This window comes from Pestalotiopsis fici, assembly GCF_000516985.1.
Source record: "Pestalotiopsis fici W106-1 unplaced genomic scaffold PFICI_Scf_7, whole genome shotgun sequence".
Classification (NCBI taxonomy): domain Eukaryota; kingdom Fungi; phylum Ascomycota; class Sordariomycetes; order Amphisphaeriales; family Sporocadaceae; genus Pestalotiopsis; species Pestalotiopsis fici.
Window position 1 is genome coordinate 3079036 of NW_006917097.1, and position 23075 is coordinate 3102110.

At 51.5% G+C, this 23075-nt stretch overlaps 8 protein-coding genes across 8 annotated transcripts; 5 read left to right on the forward strand and 3 right to left on the reverse strand.

Moving 5' to 3' along the window:
• Positions 1–739: 739 nt before the first annotated feature.
• Positions 740–3213, forward strand: PFICI_10557 (uncharacterized protein; the record flags this gene model as incomplete). Its single annotated transcript, XM_007839138.1, has 4 exons — positions 740–894; positions 959–999; positions 1067–1499; positions 1563–3213. 4 exons carry the CDS (start codon positions 740–742, stop codon positions 3211–3213), a joined length of 2280 nt encoding a protein of 759 aa, XP_007837329.1.
• A 2246-nt stretch (positions 3214–5459) lies between these two features.
• On the forward strand, positions 5460–5932 carry PFICI_10558 (uncharacterized protein; the record flags this gene model as incomplete). Its single annotated transcript, XM_007839139.1, has 3 exons — positions 5460–5564; positions 5640–5761; positions 5869–5932. The coding sequence occupies 3 exons, from the start codon at positions 5460–5462 to the stop codon at positions 5930–5932; spliced, it is 291 nt and encodes a 96-aa protein (XP_007837330.1).
• A 335-nt stretch (positions 5933–6267) lies between these two features.
• Positions 6268–7944, reverse strand: PFICI_10559 (uncharacterized protein; the record flags this gene model as incomplete). Its single annotated transcript, XM_007839140.1, has 1 exon — positions 6268–7944. The coding sequence occupies one exon, from the start codon at positions 7942–7944 to the stop codon at positions 6268–6270; it is 1677 nt and encodes a 558-aa protein (XP_007837331.1).
• A 2648-nt stretch (positions 7945–10592) lies between these two features.
• Positions 10593–11318, forward strand: PFICI_10560 (uncharacterized protein; the record flags this gene model as incomplete). The annotated part of the gene is made up of 1 exon (XM_007839141.1): positions 10593–11318. One exon carries the CDS (start codon positions 10593–10595, stop codon positions 11316–11318), a length of 726 nt encoding a protein of 241 aa, XP_007837332.1.
• A 1766-nt stretch (positions 11319–13084) lies between these two features.
• Positions 13085–13783, forward strand: PFICI_10561 (uncharacterized protein; the record flags this gene model as incomplete). Its single annotated transcript, XM_007839142.1, has 1 exon — positions 13085–13783. The coding sequence occupies one exon, from the start codon at positions 13085–13087 to the stop codon at positions 13781–13783; it is 699 nt and encodes a 232-aa protein (XP_007837333.1).
• A 1119-nt stretch (positions 13784–14902) lies between these two features.
• On the reverse strand, positions 14903–15912 carry PFICI_10562 (uncharacterized protein; the record flags this gene model as incomplete). The annotated part of the gene is made up of 2 exons (XM_007839143.1): positions 14903–15732; positions 15831–15912. 2 exons carry the CDS (start codon positions 15910–15912, stop codon positions 14903–14905), a joined length of 912 nt encoding a protein of 303 aa, XP_007837334.1.
• Positions 15913–17016: 1104 nt separating this feature from the next.
• PFICI_10563 (uncharacterized protein) lies at positions 17017–18809 on the forward strand (the record flags this gene model as incomplete). The annotated part of the gene is made up of 2 exons (XM_007839144.1): positions 17017–18395; positions 18473–18809. 2 exons carry the CDS (start codon positions 17017–17019, stop codon positions 18807–18809), a joined length of 1716 nt encoding a protein of 571 aa, XP_007837335.1.
• Positions 18810–19181: 372 nt separating this feature from the next.
• PFICI_10564 (uncharacterized protein) lies at positions 19182–21410 on the reverse strand (the record flags this gene model as incomplete). Its single annotated transcript, XM_007839145.1, has 1 exon — positions 19182–21410. One exon carries the CDS (start codon positions 21408–21410, stop codon positions 19182–19184), a length of 2229 nt encoding a protein of 742 aa, XP_007837336.1.
• Positions 21411–23075: the final 1665 nt, after the last annotated feature.

The window sequence follows — 23075 nt, forward strand, 5'->3', positions numbered from 1 at the left end:
AGGGCGGCCGAATTCAAGCTCGAGCAAAAGCAATAGCTGAATCTGCCCTGCTATCTTTGGAGGGTCTGGCGTGTGACAATCACTGGCCACTTGTCGCATCACTACCGCGCCTGTCGACCGCGGTCTCCATTCTGCGGCCACATCAAAGTGGTACAGGGGGGCTACATTGCTTCGCTCCCACGCCGTCGTAAGAGCGCACACAGAGTGCACCGTCACCAGTCAAGCGCCCGTCCGGCAAGTCTTCTAATCTTGACCTTTTACGGTCCGCAGCCATCATGGCACCCATGACACCGAGACTAAGGATTCTCTCAGGTAAGGGCCAATTTCCAACTTCCTCGTCAGCGCCAGCAGTTAGCAGCACGCTACGCCGTCACTGCTGCCGCTGCCGCTGCTAATCCCAATACCACTAAGCGCCCCCTTCCGGAGTCCTCTGTTACATACCTCTTGTCATCCTGTATAACTTTTTTTTTTTTTTTCTTTCCCACCCTAAATCATCGCATTGGCCAAGGCGTGCCTTTTCCCTCGTTTTAGCAGACCTGTTCCTTGGTATACGCGCCGGGAAGAATCGAAGAATTGTTATCCTTCGGATATCGGAACACTTTCACTCAACCACTTAAACTATATTTCAGCTCCTTGTCTCGAGCATCCCCCTTCTCTTTTTTCACACGTTTCCCACATCTCGAGCTCCTTGAAGGAGTTGGCTTCCGGCACATGTGTCGTGTTGTTGCCGTATCTCACCATGGCTGACGTTGAGCTAATTCGGGTGTGTACAGTCGGAGGCAATGCTGTATCCGCATTCCTGTCCTGGAGACTCCAAGCCACCAATGCTTGTGACGTGACGTTGGTATGGAAGACAGGCTTTGAAGCTGTCCACCAATATGGCATATCCTTCAAGTTAGTTCAGCAGCACTTGGTTTGTGGTCGGAAGGGAATGCAGTTTACTGATCACTCGGAGTAGATCTGCCTCGTTTGGCAATGAGCGCTTCAAGCCTCGACATGGTACGTCTTTTTCTCTCCCCAAGTCGGTTCCCAAGTGACCATTCTGACCTCGCAATTTTCTTTTTAGTCGTCCGGGCACCGGAAGAAGCTGGCAGTACCAAGGATGGCCCCTTTGACTATGTCATTCTCTGTGTGAAAGCTCTTCCCGACGTGTACGATCTTGCTTCAGTTATCGACTCGGTAGTCACACCGCAGCACACATGTATTCTAATCAACACAACCGCCACTTTGGGCATTGAAGCACTTATCGAGGAGCGGTATCCCACAAACGTTGTCTTGTCACTCGTTTCGAACGCCGAGATTACTCAGATTGGGACCAGTGAATTTGAGCACAAGGGATCGACCGAGGTTTGGGTTGGCCCTGCCAATAAAAACAGCAACATTCCCTCAGCGATACAAGAAGATATGGCTCAAGCTCTCGCCATGACATTGAGCACTGGCAGGGTAGACTGCAAGGTATCATCCAATATTCGGCAACAACAATTTGAGCGAGTAATCGGGTATGTTTTGTTCTCTGACAACCGCATTCGACGTTCTGCTCACTGACCCTGTGTGCAATGTAGTCCGATCGCATTTCACCCTGCCAGCGTCATATTCGAAACCTCTTCGCATACTGCTTTATTAGAAAAGACGGGTGTTCGACAACTGGTTTCGGATATCATTGACGAGTTGATTGAGCTGGCCAAAACCCAGGGTTGCACACTGAGTGCCGATTTCAAGGAGAACACCATCAAGGAGCAGTGCCAGACACAGGAAAGCAGCATCATGTGGCAAGACTATGTCGCACGCCGGCCAATGGAAGTAGAAACGTACCTGGGATCGCCCATCAAGCTCGCCAAGGCTGCCAACATCAGCCTACCGCGCATCGAGACGCTGTATGCCGTTTTCCACCACCTCAATGTCGTCAATCAGTCGCGACCCAAGGAGATGAATGGAGTGCCTCCGCCTCACGGATCGCCTTCCGGACCAATGCCAGGCCCGCGGATGTCGTCTAATGGGCCGCCGCGCAGTGTCTCTAACGGAATACCTAACGGAATGGGCAGAGCACGGCCTCGGAACTCATCCAACTTCAGTGGTCCTCCTCCTGGCATGCGGCGCCCTCCTCCTGGTGGTCCTAACGGCTTCAGAGGCCCTTCGGGTCAGTACGGACCACAATCTCGGCAACCTTCGCGGCGTGGATCCATGGAAGAGACAGATCTCGGCGAGTTTAGCCACTTAGTGCTGTATGATGACATTCCCGAGGGAGGTGATGGTGGCTTCCCTCTCGACAATGGAGGAGATCTCGATATCCGCGAAAGAGAATTGCAATTGCGGCAGCGCGAAATGGCTCTCAAGGAGCAGGAAATGCGCATGAGGCGCAACGGCCCCCCTGGGCCCAGACGCCGCCCTCCCCCTCGTACCGCCGGCGGAGTGTATGACGACGACGACGATGAGGAAGGCGATTACTTTGACCCCGATGCCTTGGTTACACCGTCCGTTGATCCCGACAAGGTTGACATGATGAGCATGACATCCAGGAAAAACCGTATCAAGGCTCCTAGTCAGAGTCAGATCAGAAACGATCCTGAGATGGGAGCTGCAAGTGGTGCGCCCCCGGCGCGCAACAGCAGATGGGGCCGGCCATCCTTTGGCAGCAGAAACCGCTCGAGTCAGATTATGAACAACTCGGTGCCCAACCTGCACAGCAATATTATGGACGACCCGCTTCTCGGCTACTCCTCCAACCGCTACGGCAATGTCGACCGCGGGCAAATGCACCACGCGGCTAGTTCCAGAGCGAACTCACTGACTGCTCAACATCTTGACCAGCTGAATGGACCTGGAGGCATGGGTGGCCCTTATCCAAGGCGTGCTAGTCAATCACCTGGAAACCCATACAGTCCATCGATTCGGGGAGGCAATGGCCGGCCCTCCCCTCCAAACGGATTTGCTGGACCTGGCGGTCCTCAAGGGCGACCGTCACCTCCCAACGGAATGAGGCAACCGGTACCGCGGTACCCTCCGGGGCAGGGAAACTCCGTCGCACCGCAGCAGGTAGAACAACGTGTCGGGGTGAGCTCCCTCCAACCACCCAGAGCCAAGAACGTACGCAGTCTGACCGGCAGTGCGAGCGCTAGCGCGGGGAGTGGTGATTCCACCAACACCGAGTCTGAACCCTCTGCGCATAGTAGCCAGAGCAGTCTCGGCCCCCAGGTTGCCATTGGTGTCCAATAAGGACGCCACGACCACCCCAAACAGCCGACATTGGTCTGACCAATACTCGAAATATATCAATATTCGTTGATGGTCATTTTCAGAGTGGGTATCTACTTGTGTGATAGGTCGAGTGATTCACAGCATCACTCGACGTGGACTATTGACATGAAGACTGTAGTTTTACCGTCTCGGGACCAGGTCTGCAAGGTGCAGATCATGTATACAACAAGGACTAGAACGGCAACTTGGTTATCACTTTTCTACGACATAACACATAATCTTAGTTGGCTCCGTCGCAAATGGGGGCTCACGTACATAGCACTTGGAACGACGAGCAGGTATTATTCTCTTCTGTAATTTTGCATTGGGTTGCAGCGGGTGTCTGTCGTATTTCAGCACATAAACGAACTCTTCTGACGGCTCTCGAACCATGCTACGGGCACTGAACCAATCGATCATTTGGCAACACTTATGACTGAGGCGCGGCAATGAGTCTTCACGATTTGCCATAACACCATTACCCGGGTACGCTGGCGGGCTCTGCAAAAGCTTTGCCTAACTACATCACACATCACGACCACCAAGACGTGTACAAATCTCGGTCACGAATTTCCTTGTCCTCACATTCGAAACGTTACTTCTTACTTCCCGGCTCTCCGCCATCGCCATGGGAAACTAGTCGAATACCAAATTTCGCCGCCAAGCTCCAAAGGCCGCGACCCCAAATGTTTACGATAATAGACGAGAAAGCTTGAGCCAGTCATGATCTGCACCGACACGCACCGACGTGTTCTCGACAGCATGGGTTTGAATACAACCAGCAGCCTCAACGCTATGAAAGGATTAATAGAAGGAGATGGTCCTGAGGCCACAACAATACCGCACACACGAAAGGTCCACGGGACCTGTTATTTTCCTTGCCTCATTATCATTTCTGGATTTTAGTCTTAATATTGCTCTTTCCTTTTTTTTCATTTATCACAAAAGCTGGCATACGACTGAGGCCTGCACTCTGGCTAAGATGGGCGGGTAGAAAGAAACGCGGGCAAGGATATTGTGGTTTCGCAAAGAGAGAAGACATGATAAGCAGAGTGGGATTCCCTGGGACCGGTTGAGAACTTGGGAAGCTCAGGTCGGTCAGAAGGCAATAGAGACTATTTGGGTGACGAACAGACAAGTAGGGCAGACTTTAATGAGGGGCCCCTTATTCGCGACGCAACATGAATGCAATATGACAACGTGAACCTGATACAACATGTGCACCCTTCGTGGTAAATACCAACAACTGCCCAAAACGTCTGTCTCGTCTTTCCGTTTCATGAATAATGGTAGGGCGATTCCATGATGTTCAGTCTTCCTATCTACCTACCTAGGCGAGGCGGCAAGGCTGTGTCAGATAAATATATTATAAATGGGGAAAGAAAAAAAGATTGGCTCTTGAGGTGTCAGTGCAATAGCTTTCAGAGATAAAAATTACCTAACCTAGGTGCATTGGCTGGCACCAACGGCATGTACAATATATGTCTAGGTAGCTATTTGGGGACCTAGCAACAATCGAAAGACCGCTATCGTTTGGGCAGTCAAGTGGGCTGTAGCGCACATGCGTCAATCTTCCCGTCCGCCCCGCCCCGCAACTCAGAGGTTAAGACAACAGTGTGTAGGCTCTACGTCTCCGCTGGCGCTAGGTACCAAGTTCGCTATCTCACAACAGAAAGTTGCACGTGGAGCTGCACTAACTTGGCCAACAACAACAACAACATCAATCTGTCTGCGAACTGAACGACGCCGAAAAGGAGCTGGGATTGCATCCACACTCTGCTGCTGTTGCTGAAGCAGGCAGATATCCGCACGAGTATCACTCACCAAGGTCTCTCTATTCGCAGCGGAAATAATTGAGACGGGATTTGCCCAAATCTTTTGGGGAGCATACAGAGGACAAATCCGGCACGCGCCAAGCATAAAACATCACCAGCCTTGTCCTCATCCCATCTTGTGAAGAACTTGTGCTCATACTCATCTACTAAATCACTGCTCCTGAATTGGTGTTATCTCCCAAGAACGTCATTGGAAGTGATATTACATTGCGCACGCAAGCCCAAAGGCTGTGCCAAATCAACAAACAAGAGGACAGCGCACAGAAAGAACCCCAATCTTCTGTCCCATAGTACGGGGTCATTTCGATTTGGTTTTCCATTGTAATCACGGCAGAACGGTTGTTCCGAGTCAGAAGCAGGGCAAGGGGATTTATAAGATTAAAAAAAAAAATGGCGACGAGAAGCACCAACTTTGGATCAGGTTCCATGGCGAGACCATCCATGGCGCCGCAGGGCTCATCGGGCTCGGGAAGCGCCGTCAAGGCTCGTCAGTTGGTAAGTTTCTGATTTCTTCTTTAAGCTCTCTCTCTCTTTATCTCTCACTAACTATTGAAAACCCCTTGAAAAAAGGCACACCTTCATTCCCAGCTCGCACAGCTGTCGTCCAACTTGTCCGATACTGAGAACCTGCTCCGCATGACGGCCGTTCAGGCTGAAGCTATGAGGGGTCTTGGTGCCTGGCATGGCGGCATGTAAGTTTTTCCTAGACCGCGTTCCTTTTCTTTTCTTTTCCGATATAGGCACTCCTGGTGCTCTTCAGGAGCAGGAATTATACTGACTCTTCTCTTCCGCCGGATAGGTTCATGGCTGCGAGCAAGGTCCTGGGCGAGGAGTCGGTCAAGGAGCAGCCGCCGCAGAAGTGAAGACGGCCAAGCTAACCATGAAGGGAAAACCAGTCCGAGACGGCATCGCAGCAGCGACTCATGTGTGGCTTTAGATATGAGTATCTCGAGCGATGCCCCCCCAAGAGCGAGGTGATGCCCACGCGGAGGACGTAGGCAGACATTTAAATGCCGTGCTTGAATTCTATGGAGAGGCAGGAAGAACAAGCACGAGTTATGGCGGTTTCCGGTCACAGGCTTTGCTGATAACACCGTGTAATTCTAGAATGGTCAACATTGATCATCTCATATTCGAAAATTCGCAATTTAGACCAATAGTGGTTTGCATTTATGGAATTATATATGAGTACTATGAATCACATCATCCTGGCAAGTCTCTTCCTCTTCCCGACAATGTCAACGAGCTCCGTCGTGGGCTCCAGGTAAGGCTTGATGGTGTTCCTTACTAGAGTCCGCTGCTCAAAGGCGTAGGCGAGCCCAATCAGCTTCTCCTCGCTGAAGCGCTCGGCGAGAAAAGAAATGCCAAAGGGCACGTTGGGCGCCGTGGCATTGAGGTTGCCAAAGCTGTTGGGGATCACCGTCTGGTTGTTGGGGTATCGGCCGAGGGGCACCGTAACAATGGGCGAGCCAATGACGGCGGCCAGCGTCGAGGCAAACGTCGTGGGCAGAATCAGCGCGTCGAGCGAATAATTGGTCAGCGCGCCGGTGAGGCCCAGCAGACCGCCGTAGTACAGCTGGGCCGTGTAATTGGACCAGAACTCTGGGCTCGTGTTGTCGTAGCCGAGGTCCAGCGCCGACTGCCATATCTCGGTGTCGCGCTCTGGCCAGTCCTCGGCGGGGAATGACTGGGTAAAGTCCTGGAGCTCCTGCAAGTTGGTCACATTATTCGGGTTGACCGTCAGGTCGGCCAAGTAAGTGGCCAGGTTGACGATGAAATCCGCCTTGAGGACATTCAATTCATAATCCGACGTTGCGAGCGCCTCCCAGCCCTCGAGAAAGATGTCGTCGACAATCTCGGTACCGGCCTCGCGAAACACGTCCAGCGAGGCGTTGAAGGCGGCGATCACGGCTCCATACTGCTCCTCGGCACCGGTGATGTCAAAGACGTTTCGGGGGATGCCGATGCGCTTCCCCTGCAGCGCAAAGTAGTCGCAGGCCGCAGCGTAGTCGGGAATCGTGTCAAAGGGAATGGCGCTGGTGTAGTTGTCATTTGGGTCCTTGCCGGCAATGGCGGAAAGGATGTAGGCGGCGTCCTTGACGCTCCTGGCCATGGGGCCGACAGTGTCCTGGTGTTCCGAGATGGGGATCACGAGATACCGAGACGTGAGGCCGACGCTGGGCTTGATGCCCACGAGATTGTTGACATCCGATGGGGAGACGATGGATCCGTCAGTCTCGGTGCCCAGAGCCGCGAGCGCCAGCCCGAGTGAGCTGGACACGCCACTGCCCGAGCTGGACCCGGAGGGATCTTGACCTGGATAGTAGGCTGCTTCCGTCTGGCCGCCGTCGGCCGTCCACCCGTTGCTGGTGTTGTCACTACGCCAATTGGCCCACTGGGACAGATTGGCCTTGCCCAACAAGATGGCTCCGGCCTGGCGCAGCTTTGCAGCAACCGTGCTGTCCGTGGGCACCTCGGCTCCATGTAGGGCGTACGAGCCCGCCGTGTTTGACTGCGAGTCATTGGTGGCAATGTTGTTCTTGATCAAGAGCGGAATCCCGTGCAGAGGCCCCAGAATCGTGCCCTGGGCCCGGAGCGCGTCGGCCGCGGCGGCGACGGAGAGCGCATCCGGGTTCAAGTAGGTGACCATTTTGAGCGTCGAGTTGACCTCGAGAATGCGGGCCGTGTAGGCATTGACGAGGTCGACGCTCGTGAACAAGCCCGACTCGAGACCAGAGACCAAATCCTCCAACATTGCCTCAATCAGAGGCGGAAATGGCTTCCCGTCAATCGAGGTGCTCGAGTTTGTACACGCCGACAATGCGACGGAAAAGGCCGTCAAGGCAAATGTGCAGTACGTCTTGAGAGACACCATCTTGAAATACTCAAAGCCGCTCAATTGGGCTTGGCTGGCTTGGCTGTTGCAGGATATAAGTACGAAAAGGAAAGACGATTATGATCTCCAGCCCCCCGACTTGTCAAGGTCGAATATGGGCAATTGAGGGAATGGAAAACTCACGGCTCAGCAGGTTGCATATACTGACTACATGAGGGCGCAAAGTCTTGACCCCAACCCGCGCCGAACATGGTACACTTATTATACGAGCCCTGCAGCCCGGCTTCCAGCACCCGAGGCTGCGATTGTGGGAGATGCAGTCTAGTCAAGAGAGATAAGTTACTCCTCATTCATTGCTTGGAGACAGATACCATGCGGAATTGTCAGCGTCATCGACCTCGAGAATACATGGGCTTACCTTCCAATCCCAGTACCGAGTAGGATCGGCCTTGTAGGGATCTTATCGCGGGGGGTGATTTAATCTTTTTTTTGGAGCTCATGGGAATTTTTGGGGGGACGGGGGAACGATGCTGTCTGTAATCAAAGCAATGAGTAATTGTTTGGGAAATGAAAGTCAACCCCCCCAATGACGAGCGCCGATTAGTACCGTATACCCTGGTCATTGCATTGGCGTGGTTCATATCAGGACGACGCCCTGGCTCAGATACCTGCTCGGCGGCGCTCAAGCGTCAGAAGGGAATGGCATTGATACATTTACTTAAGAAAGCACAGTATACTCGTCCCAAAGTGGACAAATTTGGCTCGGGTATAGCTGGTTGCACAAGACTTGTCTGACAGTTCTGCAATTGGTAAGTGGGTGGGCGCAATGCACGAGTCATTGGTTGGACCTACCTTGACGGTTCATCACACAGCCTTGACTCCACCACTGAGTGCTATGCTGCCGTTGAACAGATTCAGGATCACAAGATTGCAACTTTGAGGGATATCCTACGCCATCATCAATTTCATGATTTTTGGGCAGGACCTATTTTCCCACGCAAACATATTCTTTGGGGAAGCCTATGAGAATGTCACCAACCACAGACTGGACAAAAAGAACCTGGCGTCTACGAAAGGCATCTTTGATACTTGCGACCGTGGAACAAGCTTCATACTTGGACTATTAATAGTAAAATCGTTCTATATGTTCAAGTGTTGAGGTGGCAAACAGGCGCGGACATTGGGAGCCTGCTTGTCTTGTTAGTCGACTGTGTACCCAACAGTAAGGGGGGAAATGATGAGCCTTTCACAACTTTCATTCCGCATCGTGGGTTTAAAAACGACTATGAAGCAAAGAAATGAGAAGAATTTTATATTGTGAGTGGTGCATGAGCAAACATGCGTCTGTGTATACATCTTAACTACATCCTCCGTGCCATTGTCCTCATCTGACTGACAGGCACGGGGAGTACCTGAGTAGCCTCCCGAGTAGCTGTAGGCTGCCTTCTTAATGTAATCACAGCTGATAGTCATCTAGTTTTGTTTTTTTCAAGTAGAGGAGCAACCTCCTGCACCACACTGACACCATGGGTTCGATCTTGCCTTGTTCAATCGTTCTAGAGTTTCATAGAGTCAGTCAACTGACCAGACTAGCGACTTCCCTCTGGTTTGTTTCCTCATCAGCCGAGTTGCCTCGTGACTCAAACCTCCAGGCAGTCATTCAATTCCATAATCACTGTAAATGATCTACGACTTCTTCTTCTTCCTACAAGCGAAGACACAGATACGCTCAAGTTTCTTCACACAAGACACACAGATTCAATGCCCCATTAGGCCAGTGGTTTAGGCCGTCGGTCCCCGAAACCGAATGTCGCGAGTTCGAATCTCGCATGGGGCTCAATTTTTTCTCTCTTTTGTTTGTTCTTCCAAAGTTTGAGGTTCTTATTGTTTTGCTCTCTCCATAGAAACTTGAAACTGTCTGCACCTGGAGTTTGATTAGCCACAAGGTGCATTTATCATGTCGACTTTTTGATTGAATGCCGAATGATAGGGTCTGGCAAAATTTAACCATCAATAAAAGGTTGAATCTTGAACAGTCCATCGTGATATAGTCACATTTTCTCGACGATGCACATGAGGCAAGTATAAGTGTCCGCTGTGATACAGCATAGGCAATGTCTACGGCACTTCTGCTACCGTCTTGATTCAAATTTTGCAGTTTGGATGCAGCGTTTGCAGTATCGAGTATTAATTGAATCCATTTCATTACTGGGCAGTGGATACTATTATTTTATGTAAGCTTGGCTGATTTTCGTTGGAATGGTTGTCTGCAAGTAGGCACTTTGCTTGCCGCCGTCTCTGAACACCACAACATGAATTATTGGGTTGAACTTGACAGGTTGCTTTGTATCAGATACGCGAAGGCGAGTATAAATATAAAATTTGAATAGTCTTCATCATTCACCATGCATAATTAATTTGCGGACACAAGATATGGTAATAACGCAATTCCGTATCACGATTCAAGTACAGTGTCTAGTACAGTGCCACGTGTCATTATGTAGCTGTCTGTGATGTGCTCGTACTGTAGAAGATAGGTTTTGAACCTCTTACCGCCGGCGCCGGACCCCTCCAAAATTGGCGGCAATCTTTTTCTACCTGGCGCAGAGAGAATCTACATTAATTCCTCGGCTACAAATTTACAAGCACTGGACAAAGGAATAAACTTCCTTTCTAAATCGCCAAAAATGCACATGGCTCAGCAAAACGACCCTCAAGATGAGGATCTCCGGATCCAAATCATGTCTGCAGGCGAACCTCCGCGTCCTGCCGTCATCGAGGAGGATTTTCTAGATGATGTATTTGGCTCTGATGCAGGATCCGCCGTCTTTGATGGCTCGGAACACGGCGCCGAGGCTAGAGAATCCCACCCGTCCGACACCCGGCGGCTGCAAGCAGAGCACACGACGGCTGGTTATCGCGACGGCATCACCGCAGCCAAGGCCAAGAGCATCCAGGCGGGATTCGACGAGGGGTTCGGTCTGGGTGCCAACATTGGGCTCAAGGCTGGGCAGGTCCTAGGATTCTTGGAGGGCATCACGAGCGCGCTGCGGGCCGCTGATCGTGACGATGGCGGCGGCGGCGATGACTACCGCGAGGCTCAGCGACATCTCGAAGAGGCGCGGAAAGAGCTGAGCACAGATTCAATCTACGATGAAAAGTACTGGCTACCCGACGGCACCTGGAGGTTCGAGTTGCCGTCTGCCACGGCCGAGGGCGACGTGGTGTTCGAGGACATTGCCGGCGCTCACCCGCTCGTGCGCAAGTGGAACGACGTCGTCAAGGAGCAGCTCAGCAAGTGGTCGGTCGACGTGCAGATCCTTCAGCACGCTGACGAGATCGGCGCCGCCCCCGCCCCGGAGAAAAAGGAAATCAAGCTCGAGCAACAGGCTCGCGTGCAACTCGATTGGTAAAGTCGTGTCATCTGCATTGCTACAAGTTCTGCAACCTCACCACCGGCACCCGCCCCCCCTCGCTTTGTGCCGGTATTACTTTGCAGGTTACAACTGCTTTCCTTCATGGCCCAGTGGCATGGCGACGGCTGGGGAGGCCTTGGTGCTGGCCTTGGCCACCTCCGCCACATGAGATCGTCGGGCGGCAGTTGCACAGAAGGAATAGCCGTGTTCTTCTTCTTCCAAGTGCGCGCAAAAAAATACGGCATATCAAGATGGGACAAGATGTAGGTTTCAAAGCTACATATTGCGGCTGAATGGCGATTATTCGTTTTTTAATTTTTATTTTTCTCAATTGTGCCTTCTTCTAACAGCCTCATAGGCACTCCAGACGTTTGCGATGAGAATGTCTCAAAGCATACGGGTAGATTGAGGGAATTTCCCAAAATGGTACGATTGGACGGTCACTTCTCATTTGGACTGTCAGAGGGGCGTCACATTTTGCATGCAAGTTGAGCTTTTCGTCCAACGAGGAAAGCCTCGATCGTCATCGTCCCCAGAGAAAGGCTTTCCCGTGAGGCTGCATGGTTTGTCAGACAGACGCAGGGCACCACACAGCGATGGTTGTTGGATGGTGGGGTGGCTGCGCTGGATACGAGAATGCAATCTGGAGGTGGTGTGTGTGTGACAGGCAGACAGACGGTCCATCCCATCTCAACTCACCCAACCTATGCCTACCCACCATTCACAAAGACGATGATGGACATCTGCATGCTGCAGCGCGACTTGATCCAGCACCATTGCATACGTGTGTAGCCTCTCTTTCTCACTCTGTACATAGGCTGTGCCTGTCAGCCAGTCGGTATCGGGATGTTCTCGAGAACGTTAATAAAGTAACATTCCGAGTCTGCCGGTCTTCCAGTCAATCAGTCATTTGCTCCTCTGCGACCGGCCAGCACAGACTCTAGCACTCTTCCTGAAACGCGACAACACCAGAGGATTGTCATTGGCGATGTAAATCAACCCATGATTTGCTGGCCATGTTGTAGCACCGAGACAACTCTAAAATTTGACTCGCGGGCTCAGCTGCAGGAACACAGCATTAATTTGCCTTTTGGGTTGCGTTTTCGCTCATGGAGGGTGACAGTGAACATCATAGGCTCTGGATTCATTGGACCGCGCGCCATGATTTCCAAGGACAACAACATTTCTCCTCTGCTGCAAGTCTAGAAATGCGCTGTGACCTGGCTCTTACTCCGCCATTGCTGGCCCAATCACATGGGCGCAGTCTCTTGATGAACATCTATACCCCCCTGCTTTTGACGCCTTGGCCCGAGACATGGGGCTCATAAGGACCTTACCTATTCGGCACTATAACCGCTGCTCCGGCCTACTGCAAATGGTCGCGACTTGCCATTTCTTCTTGGATGCCGACCACTTCGTCAGCCCACAGCCTGAATGCGCGATACGTTGTCCCATCAACGTACTATAAGAGTCACTGCGAGAACCCTGTATGACTGGCTCTGACTTCCTTGCTTCCTGCCTCCCAGGTTTACCGTCCCAACATTCAGGGCTTAATATCGAAAGGTTATTGATCGCCTTTACATTCGTTTTTTCTTTTAAACAAAAAACCCGCTCGTTCAACTATCTTAATACAAGATACTCCCACTGTCGTTTTCTCGCCTCTGACCTTTACTTGTACTCTTCTCCCTCCCAAGGACTTGAGTCATTTCTATAATTATTCTTTCCGGCCAAGTTATAATAATTACCGGCGACAACAAGACAAGATGAGAACTTACACTTTTGCTCTCTTGGCTCTGGCCACTGGTGCTCTGGCCCACGGCGGCGGCGGCGAGGGCGGCGGTGACCACGGCCACCCGCCGCCACCTCCTCCCGACTGCACCGATGACCAGCCGGCGCCGACGTACCCGGCCGAGACCACATACTACACCGTCTCGACCACCACGACCGAGTGCGAGGAGAGCTCCACCGCCCCGGTAGAGACATACCCTACCTATACCGAGATCAGCAGCACCGCCCCGGTCGAGACGTACCCGACCTACAGCGCCAGCACCCCGGTGGAGCCCTATCCTACCTACACCGAGATCAGCACCGCCCCCGTGGAGACGTATCCCACCATCTCGGAGACGTACCCCGCGGAGACCACGACGACGAGCGTGACCCTGCCCTCGGAGACGTACCCGGGCACGTACCCGGTCGAGACCACGTCCTCCACCGAGGCCGTCTCCTCGTCGTCTTCGTACCCCGTGGTCCCGTACCCCACCTCGTCCTGGACCACCTCGGCCTCGTACCCCACGACCAAGGTCACGTCGGTCGGCACCACCAGCGTCACGACCACCAAGGCCACCTCGGCCACCGAGGCCGTGCCCACCACCTCGGTCCCCGTCACGGCCGGCGCTGCGGTTCACCACGTCCAGGGTGCCGGAGCTGTCCTGGCTGCCGCTGCTTTTGCCCTTTTCATCTAAATTTTTCCCATGCCTTGTTTTTTTCCTCTTTTTACCCCCCTTACACCACCAAATGCATTTGTTTGCTTGTCGGAGGAGTTTGCTCTGCTGGGGGAGGATACTTGACGTGGTTTAGCATGATTGGGAAGGGGCGGAAAGAGTATTTCTCTGCAAATGTCTAATAATAGATGGGTACCGTACGCACGTATGATTTGAGTGCGCGTGCCTTGCCGCACAACAAGCAGATTTTACCTCGATCAAGCTTCTGGAAAAAAAGGGAGGCGGGGGGTTCCATATAATTGACATCTTTAGTATCAAAATAAGGCATTGGACAAAAGGGGTCGAGCTTATAGGTTATCTTTCAAAGCAAATTTCTTGTACACTTTATATTCCACAATTCAGACATTCATAAACTTTTGAACTTCATTGACTGCTTACTTGTTGTATTTTTATATTGGACTAAGGTAACTTATCATCTGATTTTGGGCCTGTCACCTTCGAGTACGTAGCTGTATTTCATAGTGTTCAGGTTGTGACATGCCTAGGCCATGAAGTGGCTGATCAGTACGTGTAATACTAGCCTCAGTCAAATGGACGAACTCGTACAATACAGTAGCATGGCAAATACTGCATCACAGCCAATTCTACCAAGTAGCCTGTTCGGTTGCCGTCGTCGAAGGTACCGAGCCAGGAGCAGTGGTATTCCATCTACGACATGCTCGAGGTGTCGACTAGATGACTGCCAGTCCACATGTGATGTAAGAGAATTCCACAGCCAAATGTAGTCAAAATAACTTTAGTTTTCATCGACTGTGCCATCCACTGTTCATCTCGCCCAAGTGGATTGGAAGCACGGGCAGGTGTTTCGTGTTGGCAGTGAATCGTTTATGATTCGATTTGCGGCAAAGCTTCCTGTTGATGACCATCTGTCGCACTGTGTCGACTTTGACTTGCGAAGTTATGTTAGTATCAACTATTTTTGGGTGTTCGAGATCGGCTTCGCAAACGATCCCGCCACGGCTCGATGACGACTGTCGTGCTTTCTGGATTCTGTGAACGATTTGAAGGTATTTCCGACTGCTGCGAGGTATTTTGTTCTGAACTCTGCTCCAGAATTCTGGGCGTGGAAAGTTCGGTCATCTAAACACGTCTCTTGTGATCCGTCTTCTCTGGATGAGGATTGAGGTGGCGGACAAGATCCTGAATATGAGTGCTGCCGCCGAGCAGCTCCCGAACTCTCCGTCGGTCCCTCTCGTTCCCAGCCTGCACAGCAACCTTTGCAATCTTGCCGTCGTCATCCATGACCAGGCGTCCGACGCGGCCATCCTCCCACTCCAGTCTGACCTGTTTGGCTTCTGCGTCCACGGCACTAATGTCTGTAATGGCTACTGCCTCGTCCCCGTGCCGCTTGGTACTGCTATTTCCCAGACCGGCTGCCTTTCTAAGATCGCCTATGGTCGTAATACGGTTCTGATACCTCACCAGCTCTCGTCTAAGTGCCCGGGCAAAACGTGGCAGGTCTTGATGATGCGTCTCCTGGCCGTCCTTGTCCAATTTCGAGGCCGGCAAGTGTCGAGCCGCAAGTCCAGAGATGGCGATGCAAGGCGGTACCGTATGACGATGGATGCGCAAGTGCTGCGACTTTGCGTATGGGCGGTTCAACATGACATAGTAGGGGCGAATGAACCTTGATCGGGACATGACCTCGAAACGTAGACCTAGAACATTTCCTTTATCGACGGCATTCGGGTCTGGGTCACGAATCTTCAATGCAGTAATAGATGCGCAGGCTCTGTAGAGTGACTGCCGCTGATGGGCGACTTGCTTGTCCGACTCGGTCAACAGTCTAGACCTGGCAGACGCATCAAGCCCACGAACGTCGGTGTTGTCATCCTGGAGAATGCGTCGCGTTGAGTCGGATGCAAGTAAAGTGGCCGTTTGTAGCCTCAACTCATTCTTTAATGATTCAACTAGGCGTAACGTCAATATATATATGCCTGGAGAATAAAAGCAACAAGATCTCACGCAGCATAGAATGACACGGGGAAAGAAGAGGCCGATCACCTACCTTGAGCCCTCAACTTTGCGATTTCATCGTCTAACCTGTCAGCCACAGACAAGTCTGGCGAAAGAGAGTCTCTAGATGTCATTTCCTCTTTTCATATGGCGTGGAGTCAGGTCATTGGTCTTGATTCGCTATTTGTGCTTGCTCAACGCTGATGGCCCTTTGAATATAATATATGGTTGCGATCTGATGGGTAAAGAAAGGCTCCAATTAGGACGCGACTAAACAAACAACCCTTGGCGCGTCAAGTCTGCTGCTGCTTGGGGGCCCGTTAAGCCTCCAGTTCCAGCTACGTGCTAGTCTGTAGTGGGTGCCGCCCTCTTATCACCGATAGTGCCGGCTCGGGGTCAAGATATGGCCTAGCAAGAACCTGGCTAGCCTGCAGCTTAGGAGGCTAGCGGACGTTTCGGTCCCTGTGAAAGGAAACCTTGCCCCTGAAGCGGATCTGATCTCTGCCTTGACGGGCCTACCATAGCTCTGGAAAGCACCCAAAAGACACAGAATTGCACCGCTGTCCTCTTCGTTTTCGGCCCCAGTTACCGCAGCTACTATTCGACGGGCCGGACAGTCAAGAGGGGCACGTTTCTCGTATCTTAATAATGCAATGTAAGTGCTGCTGCCTTTTGACTCGCACCAGAAAACTTCCCACGATTCGAGTCGCTCAACCTCCTTGATAATTCTGATTCGTACGAGGCTCCTCTTTGCCGGTTTGCCACTTATCTAAATCTTTTTCCCTTTTCCTCCAACGCTACGTACTACTATCTTTTGAGCCGTCAAGTTCCAAAGACCACGGTTGCGTTCTTGCCCTCTCTATTCTTTTTGTTGTGTGTCATTGGACTACATCCAACTATTCAGTCGCATCGCTCTTTGTCCACGAGTAGATACTCGATTCTTGCCTGACTCGAGGTTCTTCTCACACATACCAAGATTGTACTTGTCTTGCATTGATCTTACCTGGGAGATCTCTCTTTTATCCAATCTCTATCTTTTCCGTCACAATCTTTTGTTGAACGAATCTGCATCTACAAGCATCGGCCGTGCTTCTTTCAGATCTACATCTGCCTGCCCAATCTTTTTTTTATTACGAACAGCCACAGGCAGCCCCGATTTTAAACTTCCGTGCGACCGTCTTTTATAACACCACGTCTCAAACCCCTCCGGTCCCGCTTCCAACCAACCGACTTCTCCTATGGGTGTCAAAACACGCCGTTCCAAATCGCCGAAACGAGACGGACTCTCCATCTCGACGAGCGGCCGTGAGAACGGTTCCCTAAACGGCGACATGGATAACACCGAATACCGCCGCAAGACGGCCCAGAAACTCGACTCGAGCCAGATCGCTGGCAACCTCATTGCGCGCGAATCCTTTACTCTCGACGATCCCGTTCCCAAGACCCCGACCGTGAATAACCATGGCTTCTGGGAGCTCCCCAAGCAAGACCAAAAGAACTTTGGGCTGCTCGTCCTGCTCTACTTTTTGCAGGGCATTCCCATGGGCCTGGCGCATGGCTCCGTGCCATTTCTCCTGAAAGAGCACTTGTCCTATGGCGAAATCGGAATTTTCAGCTTGGCCGGCTACCCATACTCGCTCAAGCTGCTATGGAGTCCCATTGTGGACGCTTGGTGGTCCCCAAAGGTCGGCAGAAGAAAGAGTTGGATCCTGCCTATACAGCTCATCTCTGGTCTGGGAATGCTGGTGCTGGGCTCGGTGATTGAGGACTGGATGGCGACAACTGGCAAGCCTGGTGGCCCGACCGTCTGGAACTTTACTTGGTGGTGGTTCTTTCTGGTTTTCACTTGCGCCACTCAAGATATCGCCGTGGATGGATGGGCCTTGACACTTCTCACCCCCGGCAACGTCTCTTATGCATCGACTGCGCAGACCGTGGGCTTGACCGCCGGCCAATTCTTGTCGTACACGGTTTTCCTGGCGTTCAACTCGGCGGATTTTGCCAACAAATGGTTCCGATCTGAACCCCTCGAGTCGGGCCTCTTGAGCCTCGGAGGCTACCTGACGTTCTGGGGCTGGGCTTATCTCTTTGTCACCCTCGGCCTTGCTCTTCTAAAGCGCGAGGAGAAGACCAAGAATGAAGACGGCATCTGGGATGTCTACAAGATCATGTGGGGAGTCCTCAAACTCAAGAATATCCAGACCATCATCATTGTCCACCTCATTGCCAAGATTGGGTTCCAAGCCAACGACGGTGTCACCAACCTCAAGCTCTTGGACAAGGGATTTGGCAAGGAGAATATGGCCCTGACAGTTCTGATTGACTTTCCTTTTGAAATCGGCCTAGGTTACTATGCCGGCAAGTGGTCGCAAGAGTACACTCCCATGAAGCTGTGGTGCTGGGGATTCATGGGTCGACTGGTTGCCGCTGTGCTCGCCCAGTTCACCGTCATGATATTCCCTGCTGGCGGAGTTACATCCTGGTACATGCTCGTCGTCATTGCCGAGCACATTTTCTCAACCTTTACCAATACCGTCATGTTTGTTGCGGTTTCTGCTTTCCATGCCCGCGTTGCCGATCCCGTGATTGGCGGCACTTACATGACCCTTCTCGCAACGTAAGTGGTTATTCCCATCTTCGGCCCCCTTTTTATGGTAGTATTCCAAATCGAAGACTAACATGCATTAACTACAGCGTCTCCAACCTGGGAGGAACCTTTCCCAAATTCTTTGTCCTTCGCCTCGTCGATTACTTTACCGAGGCTGTCTGCCACCCACCCACGAGTAAAGTCGATGCCTCCCTCCTAAAGTCCCCCCTCGTCACGGCGCCCTTTTCCTGCGCCATGCAGGGTGACAAGGAACTGTGCGTCAACGGCGGCGGCTCGTGCGAGCTCACGCGTGACGGTTACTACATTGTCAACATTATTTGCGTCCTGGTCGGCCTCTTTACATTTACCATGTACATTCGGCCCAAGGTCCTGCACTTGCAGAGCTTGCCGTTGCGGGCTTGGAGGTTAGCTGGGGGCAAATAAACCCCGTCGGCGTGTTGAGGAATTATCGATAGAAAATCAAGACCATGAGTAGAGAATAATATCAATAAATAGATTCAGTCGGCCAACATTGACGACTCCATTTGTAATCATTCCAAACATGGATTCAGTGCTGTCATGTGTTGATGCTTAATCAGTCAAATTGTACCTTGGTTTGCTCTTCGTGTCATGTACGTTCCTAGGTATTTGTATACATTATCTAGGGGAACCATCCTCATAATTTCAAACCCTAACGCAACGCCTATGCTACCGTTTTGTTGCAACTGAACCGCATATAATTCCTCGTATAAAACATGAACGCTTCCCGAAAGCACCAGAGGCAGGCCTGACTAACGTCGCTCCCACATTCCCACATTACATCAAATTTTGGACATGCGTATCAAACACTTCATTCTTCCAGCCGCCCTGCTCGTATTCCTCGACACGTTCACCGGCTCTCGCGGCTTCCTCGTTCCAAATCTTGACAATACTGCCTGGAGCATAGACACCCTTGAAGACACCCTCGCCGGGCTGTGCCACGCCGACTCTGGTGTACAAATCAGGATCCTCTTCAGGGACAAGACGCGATGCCACAGCCTTGACAAAGGTCCAGATATCCTGAGGCTCTGCAATCCTGGTGGCGCGGAGTCGTTCTCGAGCATAGAGAATCTCACGGTTGCCGGCACGAAGGAGATCGGCAATGGCAGTAGCTAGTTGGATCTCCATCGTAGTCTTGAGAATTGGTCGGAGTAGTGGCTTGAAAAGCCAGCCGAGCCATGAGAATCTGCTCTTGCGTAGCTTGTAGTCAAGCTTGTGTACTCGAACTCTGACACCCCGCAACGTCAGAATCTGCTCCATTCTCTCGCGGCATATTTCCACCTCGAGGTGCACGTCGATACCGCGCTCATCAAGGGCGAAACTGGCAATTCCCTCGTCGGCCAGACGAAGTAGCCCACTATGGGCACGCAGCCAGAAGCCTATTTCATCAGCCTTGGCCGACAAGCCGTCGATTTTGATGAGAACCAGGTTCTTGGATGTTGTGGCAGTGCGGAACCGTGCCTTGCGTATCTCCAAGTCGTTGTAGGTTTCAATCTTCAGCCGATATGGCAAAAACGAGGTTTGATTGACCGTAACACCAGGCTCTATGATGAGATTTTCCAAGAGGAGATCGATTGCGGGCGTACTAACTTCGAGACGGGGAATTGGCAGATATTGAATGGCACTGATTGCCAATGGAATGAATACATGCAGCGCATCTTGGACAAGTTCAGGATTGGTTGCACTGTTGGTGGGAGAGAGAACGCCGAATATTCGCATCGTGGTTGTGATCAAATTGTGAACATCTTCATCGCGCAGGACACTCTGGAATGTGACAGCCAATTGTTGAAGTAAATCGTCCACGTCCTGTCGCAAGGTGCTTTCTGTGCCAACCTTTTTGCTCTTTTCCCTGAGCTCACGCAACTTCTCATCGGCATTCATGAAGAAGTCGGGGTCAGTCAGGAGTCTCTGTAGACTGTTTCCAATGTCTTGCATGAAGTTCTCAAACTCGGGGTCGCTGTCCTTGTGTGCCAGAACCTTTTTAAACAGTACCTCGCATTTCTCCCATTCCTTCTTGTCGCCAAAGCTGTTGACAAACTCCCACATGTTTACAAGAGCTTTGTCCGTCTCGGGGTTCTCATAGACATCTTGCTGTGCAACCTCGGCAATCTCCTCTGCAGCACGTGAGTAGACCATGGCATATCGCTTGATGAGAAGGGACAGGGTGGAGACCGAGTCCGAGTAATCTCTCCGCTTGCGAAGATTGAGAACGACTTGCTGCAAACGTTTCAGCAAAGTGTGGCCCTCATCGCCAGACAGCTTGTCCTTGGCACTCTCCAACGTGGCCCCGGCGACCTCGGCAGTCTCTTGCGCGACGATTTTGGAGACATCTTGCACGTCTTTTCCTAGATCGCTCCCAGTTGGCGCCTTGCCGTTCGTATTGCCATTGGAGTGGGCTACCGCTTGCTGCTCGGCCTCGGATGGTTCCAGCCGTTTTCCAGCGTCTTCAGCAGCATGACTCAAGGCCAGGGCCGAGTCCTTGAAAATCTCCCGTCCAACAGTGTTGAGGTCTCCGAGGAAGACGCGGAAGTCTGAATTTGTAAAGAGCAGGGAGCCAACAGTCTGTAGGCTCTTGTAAGCAGCTGCAGCGTCGGCCGAGGCCTTTGATTTCTTTGCGCGATGTTGAAGGTCCTCAACGTCGACTGAGATTCTACTCTTGGTAAGGAACCAAATGAGATCTTGTAACTGGTCCTTGTCGTTCTTGTTCTTCAACAGAGTGATGAACTGGTGTAGCCATTGCTTGGTGAGACGGACCAGGCGCCGGCCGCTGTCGGATAGGTCAGGGTTGTCAGGACTGAGAAAATCGGCGGCCAGCAGAGTGCGAAGATTGATGATAGTTTGTTCAGTCGTGGGCATGTATCCCTTACCCAAGGCCCGGAGCATCTGATAGCTGTGGAGCTTGCGATAGAGCTCGCGCTGTAGGTGAGTGTCCTGCTCATATCGAGGCAGGAGAGGTTCCTGGTCTTCATCGCGGGACCCGCCGCAGCCGAAACAAGACGAGAGCATCTTTTGATAATGTACAGTGTTGTATATTTATTTACTCGTTATTTCGAGCGATGCATGATAGTGCTCGTAGAATGGTCGATGTTGATCTTACTATTATGGTACACAGGCAGTCACTTACATGGGAAACTAAAGTGATGCAATCCACCTGTCACAGACGGGAGCTTGGGCACTTGTAGGTCAGGAATGACGTCGTCGTCGTTGGTCCAGCACAACCGACAGGGGGGGACCCCATGTGATCTTCGCGGGGTTTAGCCAGGAATGCTCCCAGCCTGTACAGTGTAGTGTCCAGTACGGAGTCCTACACATATTACACGGTTCCAAGCATACAGACCAAAGTAAAGTAATGTCGATATTTACCTTGTTGTGCATCAACTGAAACTGTATTATTTAATTTGAGAATTCAACTCGCAGCTAAATCAACACTACTACTCTGAGTGAACTATGACCTGTTGACGCGTGCCATATGTTAGGCCCATTGAAAGTAGAAAGTAGCAGTCGGACGACCAAGCTGCGAAAGCGACTGCGTGCACCTCTGAGAGTATCACGTTGTACTGCTTCAGTTCCTCCCATACTGCCTACACATGTACATGCATCTTTTGAATGTATATGTATGCATTCAAAAAAAAAAAAAAAAAAAAAAACCTAGCTGCAACTGCACTCCAGAATCTTCTTAAGGCAAGTGCAACGTGGGAGTAAGTTTACTTCCATCGTAGGCACCCAGAGTGGCTACTCATAATGATATTATTTGAAAGGTAGGCAGTTGCATCTCTCCAGCATCCGTCCACGCAGACTTGCATGAGGACCGCGAATTCTATGTAAGTGACAGGCAATCAGAGTTTAGTACAGATATGCCTCATTTAACCTTATTGAGAAATATAACTTGAATCTTGAAAGACTGTCAAATGAAATGGGGGAGGCTGCAGCCATTTTGTAATAAATACCTACCTAAACAGCATTGGGCTCACTGTTCCTTCCAACTGTGGTGACTGGTTGCTGTTGAGCCTAGCAGTCCGTTTCCCCAGGCCACAGCACGGGGCCACTCTGGTGTAACTGCTGCCAGTGCCCAGGTTGCCAGGGCGCGTCGTTGCCCACCCGCGCTTTTTGTAGCCCTGCCGCTGAGGCAGTGACCGCCTGGCAGAAATCTGGCGGGCTCCACTTTGCACTCTATAAATGTCTGGCCATCCTCCCCCCATTTGCCTGTTTTCTCCTTTTCTTCTTCATACTTACCTTCTCGCAAAAGGCTTCGATCAAGCATGAGGTCTTTTAGAGGGTGGAATCTGCATTGCACAGCGTGGTATTCCGCCTTCTCTACTATCCTTCGGGGTCGTAGGTGGGGCAATTTTTGATTTAACCCAAACCTTTGTTTTCAATGTGTACGGTTGCCTTGAGCATCGTCATGAGGAAGATGAATTACTGTTTTGCTCCCACGACTCGGTGTTGTCAATGCTGTTCGTGTCAATTGTCTCGACCGAGCTCTGGACTGCTGTTCCACCAACCATTCTGGGGTCCATGTCTATTTACTGCCTTCCAGCATGCCACAAGCTCTGTGGTTTGAGAACATCGGGCAAGCAATTCAAATTTTGAACACTTGCGTTCAGTCGAGAAGCCTGTGATCTGCATGTGATTGAGCATATCCAGGCAAGACCTTCAAGCTTCACCAAGGGC